Source organism: Macrotis lagotis, chromosome X, assembly GCF_037893015.1.
Source record: "Macrotis lagotis isolate mMagLag1 chromosome X, bilby.v1.9.chrom.fasta, whole genome shotgun sequence".
NCBI lineage: Eukaryota > Metazoa > Chordata > Mammalia > Peramelemorphia > Peramelidae > Macrotis > Macrotis lagotis.
In genome coordinates, this window is record NC_133666.1 from 95,017,427 (window position 1) to 95,033,027 (window position 15,601).

General features: G+C 33.0%; 1 protein-coding gene across 1 annotated transcript in view; it reads left to right on the forward strand.

Moving 5' to 3' along the window:
* Positions 1-14,981, forward strand: part of UGCG (UDP-glucose ceramide glucosyltransferase) — a 58,387-nt gene extending 43,406 nt beyond the window's left edge. Inside the window, exons 3-9 of the mRNA XM_074206685.1 lie at positions 3,768-3,870; positions 5,522-5,623; positions 7,303-7,415; positions 11,121-11,299; positions 13,579-13,665; positions 14,036-14,225; positions 14,686-14,981. Coding sequence (XP_074062786.1) covers positions 3,768-3,870; positions 5,522-5,623; positions 7,303-7,415; positions 11,121-11,299; positions 13,579-13,665; positions 14,036-14,225; positions 14,686-14,856 — 945 coding nt within the window. The 3' untranslated portion in view covers positions 14,857-14,981. The remainder of the gene's footprint in view (positions 1-3,767; positions 3,871-5,521; positions 5,624-7,302; positions 7,416-11,120; positions 11,300-13,578; positions 13,666-14,035; positions 14,226-14,685) is intronic.
* Positions 14,982-15,601: the final 620 nt, after the last annotated feature.

Below are 15,601 nucleotides of genomic sequence, written 5' to 3' on the forward strand. Positions count from 1 at the left end.
ATGTTTTCATAATATCTTTTTAAAATGAAAGCTTAATTGTATCTTAGGGAATCAAAACTTAAATCAAGAGGGTTTTTTTTTTGTTGTTGTTGTTTATGCAAGGCAATAGGGTTAAGTGACTCACCCAAGGTCAGACAGCTAGGTTGTTATTAAGTGTCTGAAGCCAGATTTGAACTCAAGTCCTCCCAACTCTAGAGCCCGTGCTCTATTCACTGCACTACCTAGCTGCCCAAGAGGTTTTTTTAAAAAAAGAACAAATTGATTAATTTATCAAAGCTTCCTCCATTGTACTTTAAATAAACATTTTGATCATTTCATTGTTCATTTCTACCTTTCTCAGAGAGTGAGAGGGAGACAGAGAAAAAGAAAGAAATTTAAATGAGTTTATTAACAATTCTAGTAAAAAGTAAAATTCAGTATAAACTCCAATACAAAAAAAGACTAACTGTAGAAAATTATACATATTTTATTCATATTTTCCCCATTCAGCAAAATAATTGAGAAATTATCTCATGAGTTTTTTCTTTGTAGCATTGTGATGTTAAAAGTTTTAAAAAATTTTAAGTAGCAAACAATTATGTATTTGAAGAATTTCTGTACTGTCATAACCAGGCTTTATATGATCTAATATCCTATTTGCTACCCAGTGTTTAAATATTATAGTATAGTAATAAACCAGTATCAAACTGTAAAAACACAAAGTTGATTGATTATCCCAGTTGAAAATTGAAGATACTTATTTAAACCTCAGTTCTTTTGATCCTACTTGAAATGCTACTTTCATTTTGGTATCATTTTTAAGTACCAAAAACATAATTGAATGGCAGTTATGTTAAAGATTAAAATATTTTAGTCTTGCAAACTGAATTTCAGTTGTAATCTGAAATGTAAGAAGGTATTCATATTTGTTTTTTTCTTTTAAAAGTGGGCCAAACCAAAGGGCAACAAAAATGTGCATACCCTTTGATCCAGCAATACCACTACTGGGTCTATACCCTGAAGAGATGATGAAAAAGGGTAAAAACTTCACTTGTATAAAAATATTCATAGCAGCCCTGTTTGTGGTGGCAAAGAATTGGAAATCAAGTAAATGTCCTTCAATTGGAGGATGGCTTAGCAAAATGTGGTATATGTATGTCATGTAACACTATTGTTCTATTAGAAACCAGGAGGGACGGGAATTCAAGGAAGCCTGGAGGGATTTGCGTGATGCTGAGTGAGATGGGCAGTATACTGTATACCCTAACAGCAACATGGGGGTGATGATCAACCTTGATGGACTTGCTCATTCCATCGGTGTGACAGTCAGGGACAATTTGGGGCTGTCTGCAATGGAGAATACCATCTGTGAATACCATCTATGGAGAAACAACTGTGTAGTTTGAACAAAGACCAAAGGCTATTACCTTAAATATAGAAAAAAAACTGAAGTCTGATCTTACTATCTCTTATACTTTATGTTTCTTCCTTAAGGATATGATTTCTCTCTCATCATGCTCAATTTGGATCAGGGTATACCATGGAAACAATGTAAAGACTGACAAATTGCCTTCTGTGGGGGGTGGGGGGAGGGAAGTAAGATTAGGGGAAAAATTGTAAAACTCAAAACGAACAAACAAACAAATAAGTAAATAAAATCTTTAATTTAAAAAAAAAATAAAAATGGGCCAAAGAAGTTGTAATTAATGAAAATAGTATTTAAAAGCCTTTGCTTCTACATAGAAAGGAAAATAACCTTCCTGTGCTTCTAGTATTTTATATCTCAAGCATTAGATTAGTGACACTAAAAGGTATCTTTTTGGGATGGTGGAGATTATACTGCTAATATCTGCTCATTAAAAAGTAGCTTTTGGGGGTGGGGTGTTGGTAATGCTGCTAACTTAACCTGCTTTGTGATATTTTATTGCTAATTTTTAATTGTAGAGTTAGTTGGCATAAATAACAGGTATCATAGTAGCTTTTGAATCTTTGAAATAGTATATTTGTGAAAATTTTTTAGAACTTTTATTATGTTTGAGCAGCCTAATTTAGCTAAAAGAATCAATGATTTTTAGCTTTTTTTTATTTTTGGTTTTTACAAGGCAGTGGGCTTAAGTGACTTGCCAAAGGGCACACAGCTAGGTAATTATTAAATATATGAGTATGGATTTGAACTCAGGTCCTCCTGACTTCAGGGTCAGTGCTGTATCCACTGTGCCACCTAGCTGCCCCTATTTTTAGCTCTTCTAAGGAAAGAATCTTAACTTTTCTTATGAATTTTTCATATTCTTTGTGGTTTACTCCAAAAAATATTCTGAGACTCAGGAAGGGAAGATAGTACTTTTAGGGCCTTATTTATAATTGTAATAACCTAAGTTTAGACTACACAAGAAGGTTGAGAAAAGATGATACTTCCTTTGCTTGAGTGGGAGATTGCAGTTAATGGAACATTGTATAGATTGTCAGGTTTGGTTGATATGTTGGTTAATTTTGCAGGACTACTTTTCTTTTTTCCTTTAATTTTTAGAAGGAATGGCTCACTTGGAGTGGGAGGAAGGATGTATGGGGAAAGAATATAATGGGAATTAAAAAGTTAAAGTTGAGTCCAGTGGCATACTACTACTGATAGTTCTTCTTTCCATTCTTAAACTTTTGTTAGCTTTCTGACAGTTAATATTCTCATTTTCCTAATTAGAATCTTCAGTTTCTTAATAGAGTAGATGGGAGTGGATGTGAGTCATAGGGAATAAAAAATAACTAATTATTTGGTATATCAAAATTTTGTGCCATAAAGGGAAGTGGGGAAAATTCCTTGCAGTCTCTTAAAAATTAATATTAGCTACTTTTAATCCTGCAAACACTCAACATAGTTTTGTGGCCATAGCCATCCTCTCCACTTCTTGAAATAAGTTATATATGTGTGTGTTAATTTGATTACCTAGGAGCCTAAGACTAGGAATAGATCAGCCTAAACTTATTACCATTTTGGGGAAATAAAAACTCTAAGTGTGATATGATACCTCAATATTTTGCATTAACTTCATACATGAAGGTGAGAACCTTTTTTTAAAAAAAATTTGTAATGTACCAAGTATTAACTTTGTGGTTTAGCTTACCCTCAAGCAGTAGTGTTTAGTCCTGGTCAGTTTATAGTTATAGATGTCTTCAAAGTCATTAAGTTGAATTTTTTATAGTGAAGGATATTGTGTAAGTCAAATTTCACTAGTGTAAGTATTAAATAAAACATGATTTCCAGACCTACTTTCTGCAAACATAACTTAATCAGTATTTAGTACAATCAATTTTTTGATAGTCTCTTAAAATTAATTGTAGTGGGATTTGACCTGTGATTCTTCAATCTTCAATAAATGATACTAGGTTTAAAAATTCTAAGTTTCTACAAGGTAGAGGTTTTAGATGTTTAGCTTACTATGTATGTTTATTATAAATTTTAACATTGTATTGTTCAGTAGAACTTAGTTGCAAATGAATGAGATACAAATTCTTGGGCTTTAATTTAATGTCCCTAAGCTATGTTGAAATGACAAGACTTAAGTACCTTGGGTCCTGCCTATCCATTTATTTACATTTTCTGTTTGGATATCAAGCAAATTCTGAAGAAATGCATGATCTTTAGACTTTTATTCCATTGGTATTCATATGTTATGTCTATCAACAATGTTGATTTCTTAACTTTTAACATATATATGATTATTTTCCTTATGTTTTGAGCAATTAATAGATATAATTGATTTTTAAAGTTAACTTGCGATAACTTCTTTGACTAGTATGAAGTTCTCCTTTGTGTGCAAGATCATGATGACCCAGCCATTGATGTATGTAAAAAGCTTCTTGGCAAATACCCAAATGTGGATGCTAGACTGTTTATAGGTAAGTAAAGGCAATTCTTTGGTTCATTTTTATATCTGCTTTTATTGTTTTTTGTGCTGTAAAATCCCTATAAGATTTTATAAGTCTTATCTAATAAGACAGTGTAGTCTTAGGAATTCTATTTTTATTACAGACACTAATTTATTTGATCTCTGAAGGAGATTTTCAGTTATGGTATTCAAATCAAAACCTTTCGACATTTTTACTGTTATATTCCTTGTGAAAATAAACAACCTCAATTATTTGAATTTTGCTATGAGAGCAAGATTATTTCACATGGGATATCCTTTAAAAATGCTATTCTTTATTAATCCAGCAATATCAGTACTGCATCTATACCCTAAAGAGATTATGAAAAAGGGCAAGAACATCACTTGTACAAAAATATTCATAGCAGCCCTGTTTGTAGTGGCAAAGAATTGGAAAGTAATTAAATTTCAATTGGGGAATGACTTAACAAACTATGGTATATGTATGTCATGGAACACTATTGTTCTATTAGAAACCAGGATGGATGGGAATTCAGGGAAGCCTGGAAGGATTTGTATGAACTGATGATGAGCAAGATGAGAAGAACCAGAAAACATTGTACACTCTAACAGCAACATGACCAACCTTGAGACTTGCTCATTCCATCAGTGCAACAATCAGGGACAGTTTTGGGGTATCTGCAATGGAGAATACCATCTGTATCCAGAGGAAGAATCATGGAGTTTAAACAAAGACTATTGCCTATAATTTAGGAAAAAAACCTGTTATCTTATTATAATTCTGCTATCTCTCATTCTTTATTTTTTCTTCCTTAAGGGTATGATTTCTCTCTCATCGCATTCAACTTAGATCAGTGTATGCCATGGAAACAATGTAAAGACTAACAGACTGCTTTTGGGGGGAGGGAAGTAAGATTAGGGGAAAAACTGTAAAACTCAAATAAAATCTTAAAGAAAAAATAGTTATTTGGAGTGAAATTTGAAAAAAATAATTTCTTTATATGTGATTTTTATTTTGTATATTTTTTGCTTTTGTTTATCTCACTGATTGACTTAGATTAACCAAGACTTAAAATTGAGAGTCAAGTAGAGAAGCATACTGTTTCATTCAGTGGAAGAAAGACAAGCTTCTGAAACAACTTTAGCCCCTAAATTCATAGTTATGATAATTCAGATTGAAAGTATCTACTTTGTACATAAGTACATAGGTACAAAGTGATAGGAGATTGTTCCTTCTGTTGTAGAGTTCAATTTTTAGGGGATGAAGCCAAACAGATAAATATACTGTAGGATCATCAGGAAGGTTTCATTTAATTTGATTCTTACCGGATGGATAGAAATTCAACTAATGAAAGGAAAGCAGGACAGTGCCTTTAGAACTGGAAACCTGATGCCATACAACAAAAATATGAAATTTCTTTTGGATAATAAAAACTAATTTCTCTTACTACATCATTTTTTTTAATCTGGAAAGAAAAGTTAAATTAATGTTAAGGTTTTCAGTTTTTAACTTTTATTTTATAATAACTAAATCAGCTTTTAAACATGTTTTTGAAAAGTGTAGGGTTGTCTCTGGTGACTTTTTCTCCTTTTGACTGTTACAAATTCTAGAAGTAAGTATTTATAGCATTATATAATTCCTTTTATTTTGGTATTTTTAGGTGGCAAGAAGGTTGGTATTAATCCCAAAATTAATAATTTAATGCCAGGATATGAAGTTGCAAAATATGACCTTATATGGATTTGTGATAGTGGAATCAAAGGTGAGTGTAATTGAATTTTTAATTTGCTGCAAGCTCCTCTTTCTTGACTTGAAAACGTTGCTTTGTTATTACATTATGGCATAGAGGTGGCAAATGAGGCTCATCTTTTAAAAAGATCTGTAAATTACATTGCAATCTTTATCATCTAATATCTTTAGTAGTACATACTAGAACTTGTCTTAACATGTTCTTAAATACAAAAAACAGTGTAACCTAATAACTTTTGCATGTATTTATTCTTTGTATTTCCCTCTGTTTATTCTTCCTTTTTATTTTTTAATTTGTGTACACAAAGATTAACAACATTAGGTATATTTCTTACTGTAACTTTTGGGAGGGGGCGTGTAGAGTGATCTGGACCTCAAATTTCATTAGTGTGGGCAACCCTCTGGGAGAAGACTCCTACCAATGAAAATTGGCAAATATTCTTCAACTTAGATGTTACACTTGGTTGTTAGGTGACTTGTCCAGAGTGCCACAGCCAATATTTGTCAATTGTCAACTCCTGACTTTCAGACTATTTTTCTATTAAATATGCTAAGTTCCATGTCTTTTTTCTTTGAGTATATGCATACACATATCTATGTAAATGATTTAACCAAGTAACCTGTTGATAATAATGAAATTTAAAGCTTAATTATTTAATTGAAAGAGTCCAGGCAAGCATCATTGATTAAATAATAATTTAAAATTTTCCTAAGTCCCATTTTTTCCCTCTATTTGCAAGCAGATTATAGCATATATTACATTGGCTTTGAAGGAAATATATCATCTTCTGAATATCTTTTTTGCTCAGTATTTATTTTTAATTAAAAATATGGATGTGCTCCCATTTTATAGAAAATATTTGTCTTAAAAGTTGCCTGTCTTAAAAGCAACAGGTGGCACAGTGGATAGAGCACCGGCCCTGGAGTCAGGAGAACCTGAATTCAATTCTGGCCTCAGATACTTACTAATTACCTAGCTGTGTAACCTTGGGGCAAGTCACTTAAACCCCACTGCCTTGCAAAACAAACAAACAAAAAAAAAAAAACCCCAAAAAGTTGCTCATGAATTAAAATTTAAGAATTAAAATCTTATTGAATTTGCTTCAGAAGATTAATGTTTTCAGGAATTTTTTTTTTTTTAGGTTTTTGTAAGGCAAATGGGGTTAAGTGGCTTGCCCAAGGCCACACAGCTAGGTAATTAGTAAGTGTCTGAGGCAGGATTTGAACCCAGGTACTCCTGACTCCAGGGCCGGTGCTTTATCCACTGCGCCACCTAGCCTCCCCAGGAATGTTATTGTGAGGTTTTTTTTAATAGCATGAAAACTGTTTTGTAAGTTTTCATAGGCATTTTTTCTTAAAGTTAGGGCCCAAATCTGCCAATTTTGTTGTCACTGGTTTAAAACTTACATCTAATTCTGTTTTCAATTTTTTTCTCAGTTTAGCTTCCCAATTAGTGGGCAGTTGTGAACTCTCTCCATTATCAGTAGCAGTCTGTCACATTGTAAATGTTTAGATTTGTTGTGTTTTAATACTTTTTTGAAATGGCACATAGCCCAGAAATTTTATTTGATAGTTATATTTATTTAAGTCTAAATGCAATCATATTTTATATTTGTGTTATCATTCACAAAGAAAATTTTAGTCTGACATTTTAATTAAAGGAAACTAAATCTCTTCATTCTTTTTTTCTAGTAATTCCAGACACTCTTACTGACATGGTGAATCAAATGACAGAAAAAGTGGGTTTGGTTCATGGTCTTCCCTATGTTGCAGACAGACAGGGTTTTGCTGCTACATTAGAACAGGTGAGCATGGAGTTTTGTGAGTGCCATTATGTTGTCTAGGCCACAATCCTTTAAAGTACTTTGAGTTGTTCTAGGATTATGAATTAGAATTTCAGTGAACCTAGGAAATCTGAATCTTCCCCTTATATTTGTTATGTTTGAAAAATATCTGATATAAAGCAGAATCATCTCCCTAGAGAAAAAAAATGAGACTGTTCCACCCTAGGAGTTACTAAGATTTGCATTTGCTTCTGGTTCCCTTGCTTCTCTCTTGGAGCCAACTGGACTCTGATCAAGTGCTATGGATTTATAAATTGCCCTTTCTGATGATTTAAAGATAATCCAGATCTTATCTTATCTCCTTTTCCATCTGGCCAATTCTGCATATTTTTCCTGCATCTCCCTCATTTTTCTTCCCAATTTTTCCTCCACCTCCCTTTATTTTCAAAATCTCTTTTTGAGCTCTGAAATAGCCTGAGACCAACTTCTATATTTCTTGGAAGATTTAGATACAGAAGCTGGAACTTCTTCTGATTGTGTGTTTTGGTCCTCCATGTGACCGAAGTAATTACATTCCTTTTTTTCTGTTTACTTACTTCCCCGCCTGTGTTCTGCTTTTGGGGTGCTTCCTGAACTTTTGAGTATTATTGGAACACTTTGCAAGTACCTCAGTTCCTTCAAGGTCTTAGGAGAGGCTCTGACTGCTTTCCTGTCTGTTTTGGTCTGTGGATGACCACAAGCACACCCCTCTGCCCTGGAGCTGTGAGGATGGTCCCTGCTCTGTGGCAATAGGGGGGAGGGCAGACTGTGAACAGGGTTTGAATATAGACAAAGCCCCAGAGTTCTCTCCCAGGGACAGAGGAGAGACTTCAAAACCCTTACCTTCCGTGGGCTGAGCACTCTGTAGCAGCTGGACAGATGGCTCTGCAAGCCTGCTTCCATTCCTAGGATCTGGGCTGTGCTAAGGGCCACAGATGTACTGAAAGCCACACTGGCTCCCACTCACTTTGGTAAATGTTTCCCTGCTGATCTTCTAAGTTGTACTTGGTGTTTCCTGGGTTGGCAGGTCAGGAAATTGCTTCTGCTGCTGGGAGCCAGTGTTCCCCAGGACCCAGGTGTGGAAGACTGGAGCTCCTTTGCTCTGAAACAATATTCCTGGCTGTGTTGTCACCTCCTCCACATCCATGAAACCGAGCTTTCCCATGATCTTTCAGATTATCTTGGGCTAGAAAAATTGCCTCACTGGATCTTTGTGTGGGTTCTGTCTCAAAAATTTTTAGAACCATAATTTTAAGGTTTGTGGAATATTTTGGAGAGACCTCCTAGCTATTCTCATGTTGCCACCACCTTGGCTCCACCCCTGGAATTGTCTTTTGTTATACTTGATTCATCAACTACTCTTTGCTACTTGAATTGTTTAATATATTGTCAAACCTGTTCGTTGAGTTCAGGTCAACCCCAAACTTGGGATTAATTGTTTTATAAGGAGTTAGAAGAAAGATTCCAATTCATCCTAGTTTCTTTCATTAAATTTCCAAAACTTTGCAAGGATGTTTTCTTCTCTGGGAAAATTGGTTGTATGCTCATTTGAGAAAATAATGAAAAGTAGACCACCTCAAAAATTAAAAGGCTTTATATTTTATCTTTTCCCTCTTGGCAGTATTGAGCCTCTTATGATCTGTAATACAGTTTTGGAGATGGAAAGGAACAAACTAAAATATTGACTGTAGAAACGCTTTATATCTATGTTAACCTTTAAGGTTTTTTTTTTGTATGAGAAAGATAAAGGTAAATTTAAAATTTTTAATTGGTTGACAGAAGGATCATTCTGGGGATTAGATAAGAAGTGTTTGATTAGAACAGGATCTAAAACTGAGAAACAAGAGGATTACTATTTGGTGTATGCATGTAATGTATTACCTTTATTTTTTTTCCCCCCCATTTGAATCTTGGAAAAAACAGTGCATTAAAAATGCTACATAGTATCCTATATGCAAAAAAAGTAGTTTAACCATGTTATTTTTATTTACATAAGAGAACATCATTTCCCTACCTTCCGGCTAATATAAAACCTGTCATAGAGATATCTGTGTAAAATTATGTGTGTTGTGTATACCTCTGATGTTTTTCCCTTTCAAAGGTTTTATTTTATGTGTGAGATCTATGCTTTATGAAAACTTATATTTGTACTAATACATAAATATTAAAAATAACTTTTGTTAAGCAGAAGTCAAGATATTTTCTTTATTTCCTTCCTGTAAGCCTCTTGTAAAAGAAAACTATAAGGATGAATAGTCTGTATTTCTTACACAGTGAAAAATTTTTATTAATGCATCTTATTGTTAGTATTTATCTTTACATTGCTCAACACCCCTGTATTCTTTCTTCTTCTTCCCTTTCCAGAGAACCATCTTATTATAAATATTTTTTTAAAAAGAAAAGAATAAAATTTTAGCCAAACTCACCATCACATTGAAAAAAATCTGATGTGACATTACATCATCAAACCTAATCTCTTCAAAGGAGTAGTAGATCTTATCTCCTGTTTGAGATCAAGCTTTCAAAATCAATGATAAAGTATCTATTGTTTTTCAGATACTATGTTAGGTGCTGGGGGGATACAGAGATAAAATAAAACAGTTTATACTCTCAGTGAGCTTAAGTACTATAGAAGATTACATGTACACAAATCAGTTTGTATAAAACAAGGAGACAAAATATAGTGAGGCATTAGTTAGCATTTTGGAAACTAAAGAATCATGTAGGAGGTGACATTCAAACTGAGCTATTAAGGAAACTAGGGATTCTAAGAAGTACAGTTGTGAAGGGATTGCATTCCATGTGTGAAGCATAGGCCTGTATGGTTATTATGAAAGCAGGGCACAGAATGTTGGGTGTTCCTTTATGCATAAAATGTGTTGGAAAAGGGACATACTTGAGGCTGGGAGATTAATTAGGAAGGTGTTGCAAGTAAGAAGTCATTTAAACCTGAGTGAAGCTGAGTGGCACGGGGAAATTCATTGGATATGTGAGGTGAGGGAAAATGAGTAACCAGAAGTGATTCAAGGTTGGGAACTTGCTTGATTGGAAGTATTGTGGTACTATCAGCAGAAAATAGGGAAGTTTATTAAAGAAATAGATTTTGGGGAAAAGATAATGAAATCTGTTTTGTATATGTTAACCTTGAGGATTCCCCCAGAACATACAATTCAAAAGCTATAACTAGTTGGGAAGGTGTAACTGGAATGTGTAACTGGAGCTCAGGAGACAGATAAGGTCTGGCCATAAAGATTTAGGAGTCACCATTTTATATGGTAATTGAACTTGTGGCATCTGATGAGGTCATAGAGAGGGTATGAAGACCAAAAAAAGGGTCTAGTATAGACCCTTAAGTTACATTTTATGGGTTGGATTATAATTCAGCAAAAGAGAGAAGTCTTGACCAGACAGGTAAGAGCAGAATCAAGATAGAAGTGATATTATGAAAAATCCAGAGAGAAAAAAATTTATCCAAAAGGGAGCTGGTCAACTATGTCAGATGCTTGCATAAAAATCAAGAAGGATAAAGATTGAGAATATTGTTTAAATGCCCATATGTTCTATTTTGAGCCTAATTGTTTGCCTGAAAAATGATAGATGCTTGTTTAAAGATACTTTATTTGGAAAAATCTTTACCCTTCCTGTTTCAGTATCATAAGAAATTAATTTTGATTTCTACTTTGGCAGGTATATTTTGGAACATCACATCCAAGGTCCTATATCTCAGCTAATGTAACTGGGTTCAAATGTGTAACAGGAATGTCATGTTTGATGAGGAAGGATGTATTAGATCAAGCTGGAGGGCTTATAGCTTTTGCCCAATACATTGCTGAAGATTACTTTATGGCTAAAGCAATAGCTGACCGGTAAGATAACTAATTTAAATCGGGTTTTTTTTTTTTTTATTAGCAGCATAAAGTAGTATGTGTTTTTGAAATAGAAAAAATAATTTTTAAAAAATATTAAAAATGACTACACAAATTTTTTTACCTCTAAAATCTTGCTTGGAGGCTTTGTTGTTGTATGTACTCCAGAATTCTTTTTTTTTTTTTTTAAGGTTTTTGCAAGACAAATGGGGTTAAGTGGCTTGCCCGAGGCCACACAGCTAGGTAATTATTAAGTGTCTGAGGTCAAATTTGAACCCAGGTACTCCTGACTCCGGCTGGTGCTTTATCCACTGCTCCACCTAGCCGCCCCTACTCCTGGATTCTTAAAGGCTATTCCAGTAGAATACAAGCTCTAATAAGGTCTAGCAAAACTGGAAAGATTTTGAGAAAAGTTCCAGTGAGGGACTTTGTGCTTATTGTCCAAGGCCTACTAATCTAGTTCAATTTAATGAGGCTTATTAGCCCAAGATTGGCTGCCAGGGACTGAAATGTATTTGTGGCAGTTCATTTTGGAGAGATGTGTTGGTGAAGGGAATGCCTATGTTAACAAAATCAAAGATCTATGAAATTATTGAACAAGTGAAGAAATAAAAAGGTCTTCTAATTTTTTTTGGCCTCAGATTAGAGAACCATAGAAGATGGCATTTCATTTTTTAAAAACGGGAAACAATTTAAAATGCTAAATCAATTTAACTTACCAAATTTAAGATTGTTTTCTTTTTTCATCAAGCTCTCTCAAATATGCTACTCCTGAGATTTGTGCATGACATGACTTAAAAGTTACAAAACAATTTTATAAACTATGCATGAAAAATAGTCTTATTGTATAAGACAAGCTATTTTTTTGTTACATCACTGTAGGGGAAAACCCAGTTCCCTATTCTCTCCAATTTATTATATTTTTAAAGAAAAAATGATCAGTTCAGGTACTAGTATATTTGAAAGAATATTTATAGCTATAACTTTTTTCTAGTGAACATAATAGAATTATGAAAGAATGAAAAAGAAAAATATATTTATGATTCATAGTTATATCCCAATGAAGAAAACTGTCTAGATGCTTCAATTTTTTTCAAATTTAATATGATTTGATGTCATTAAAAGGTATTCTATATGTGATGTGTTAATGAATTTTTTTCCCCTTTGGAAAAAAGCACAAATATTTCGTTGTAATTCAAGATAGCTTTAATGTTTTGATCTTTCAGAATTTAGATAAAAATGCAAAGAATGTGCTTTCAGAATTGAGCAATTATTTATTTGATATTTATATTTCTAAAAGTTACATGAATATTTTGTATCTGACTTCAAATTTTTATGCTATTTATATGGTATGCCCATTTATATATTTATATATAATATATGCATGTGTGTCTGTATATTTATATTATACTGGTTATTACTAATAACTAGCATTTATGTATAATTTTAAGATTTTCAAAATACTTTACAAATATTTCATTTTATCCTCATCATAATGCTGAGGCTAAGGTAAGAGTATGTGTTTAATACTCATTTTTTGATAAGAAAACAAGCAACTTGCCTAGAGTGATACAGCTAGTATAAGTCTTCCTCTCTTTAGGTGCTACCTAACTTTATCCATTGTGCAACCTAACTTTAGCTCTAAATTTACTAAAGAAATCAATGTGTTGTCTAATTGCTTTTTGTTAGATTTTGTGCCACAAGTATATTGGAAACAAAAAAAAAATCTAAAAACCTCATTGTATAATATTTATAGATCTTTTCAATACCTAGTTTAATATCATGGTTGAAAAAATACTGCATTTGGAATCAGAGTACCTAGGTTTGAATCCAAGATCTACCATTTTCCTAGCTATTACATCATGTGACCTTAATTTCGTCATCTGTAAAATCGACTTACATCCCGCGGTCTTAATTTCTTCATCTGTAAAATCAAGGGGAATTAAGCTTTCTGAGTTCTAAGGTCTCCTCTAGCTCTGTGTCTTACAAGTCCAGATTCTAGTGTGTTACAGTTAGTAACTGTAACTTATATGTCCCATGCTAAACAATGACAGATAACCAAAAAGAAAGTTAAATTAAAATACCTTTTTTATGATAAGCTATACCTCAGTTACATTATCTTTCTGGTTTGCTGGTCTTGCCTTTAACAACAGTTTTGCATAAGATTTCCAAACTAAAACTGTGATGTCAAATTATTCTTGATAAATGTGAAAGCAATTATTATTTTAATCTAGAGAGCTATAAACAATTTCTCATTTAATAATTATATTAATTTCCAGAGGTTGGAGGTTTGCAATGGCTACTCAAGTTGCAATGCAAAATTCTGGGTCCTATTCAATTTCTCAGTTTCAATCCAGAATGATCAGGTAAATCTTTCTGTCTGTGACTGTGTCTGTGTGTGTGTGTGTGTGTGTCTGTCTGTCTGTCTGTCTCTCCCCCCCTTCCCTACTTTGAAAAATGTTATATTTTTGATTGTATAATCTCTGTAAATTTAAAAGTGCTCAATTAAAAAGCTGTATTTAGATTTTATAATTGATAGTATTTGTCAGTATGGACCATTACAATTAATTTAATCTTTTTGCTTTCATATTTTTTTGTTTGCTGTATAAAACTTTAGAAAAATCTTGCAATCTTAGAAGGAATACCTTTCAAAAAATGTTCTGACTAGAAATTAAACTGATTAGTCTTGAAATTGGCTTTTTTTTTATTTTTTAAAAGAATTTTTTTTTCTTTTAGGTGGACTAAATTACGAATCAATATGCTGCCTGCAACTATAATTTGTGAACCAATTTCTGAATGCTTTGTTGCCAGTTTAATTATTGGATGGGCAGCTCACCATGTATTTCGATGGGATATCATGGTCTTTTTCATGTGTCATTGCCTGGCCTGGTTTATATTTGACTATATTCAACTCAGGGGTGTCCAGGTATGTGAGTAAGCATATAAAACTTGGCAGTTGGTTGAGCAAAACAATATTTTTTGCAGATTAAAGACTTGAACAAATTCTCTACCCTTTAGTCAGAAGCACTCATCAGTTTTCTCCTGAACTTTGGCATTACATTTGGACATTATTTTCTGTTAGTGTAGTGTTGAATTTAGAATGATTTCAATTCCTTGTAAATGAAATGTGGGTCATGGAAAGTTCATTATAATATATGCCATTAGAAAATTATTTCAATATTCCATGATTTCTAGTTAATTTTTCAAAAGATTTTGGAAATCATTCATAGATAATATGAAGGATGTTTATTAAAAGTTTTACTTGCACAAAGTTAAATTATACTTTATATTGTGATGATAAAAGCTCTAAAATATTGCAAAATAATTCTTGTGAAATGCAATAAAGAAAGGCTATATTAAATGTTCATTTTTTTGTGATTTTTTAGGGTGGCTCTCTGTGTTTTTCAAAACTTGATTATGCTGTAGCTTGGTTCATCAGAGAATCTATGACAATATACATTTTCCTATCGGCATTGTGGGACCCTACTATAAGCTGGCGAACAGGACGCTACAGATTACGCTGTGGAGGCACAGCAGAAGAAATCCTTGATGTATAACCACAGCTTTGTGACTGTATTTAAGAAAAGAGAGAGAGAGAGAGAGAGAGAGAGAGAGAGAGAGAGAGAGAGAGAGAAGTATTATAAATTATGTTTATATAAATGCTTTAAAAATCTACCTTCAATAGTTTTGTTACTTGTATGTTTTGGTATCTGTTCTTTAATTTATTTTGCATGGCACTTGCATCTGTGAAAAGAAAAAAATACATGTGTCATCTTGGCCAAGTGGTACCTAGTTTTGTACAAATAGAAAATCAAGATAATTGGATGCAGGACCATTAAAAGAAAGAAAGGAACATGTAATTGCTCTGTACCAAATACTATGAAAGTAACCTACAGTAGAGAAAGTTTCAGATTGGGCAGTAAAATAGTCTAGTAACTATTTATGGAATGAAATCATTTTTTGGCCCACTGGCTAGCGAAGTACTGGATAGTAATTTTATGCCAATATGGAGTGTCTTGATATTGTACAACAGTTCACAGTGAGGGACTAATGGAGAAACTTTTTCTTGCTTTACGACTACCTCTTGTAGTTGCTGCAGAGCAAATATAAATTGTATTAGGTAACTTGGCCTTGCAAAAACAAACAAGAAAAAGAGCTGGAGTCTTGTATTTATATGTATATATGAGAAAGAATTTTTTTTTTTTTGGTCTCACTGCAATGAACCAAAAGTAGACTGAGTTTGGTTTTTAATGGTAGCCAGGTATTGAAGGCATCTTTTTGGCCAACTCTTGTTGGTTCTGT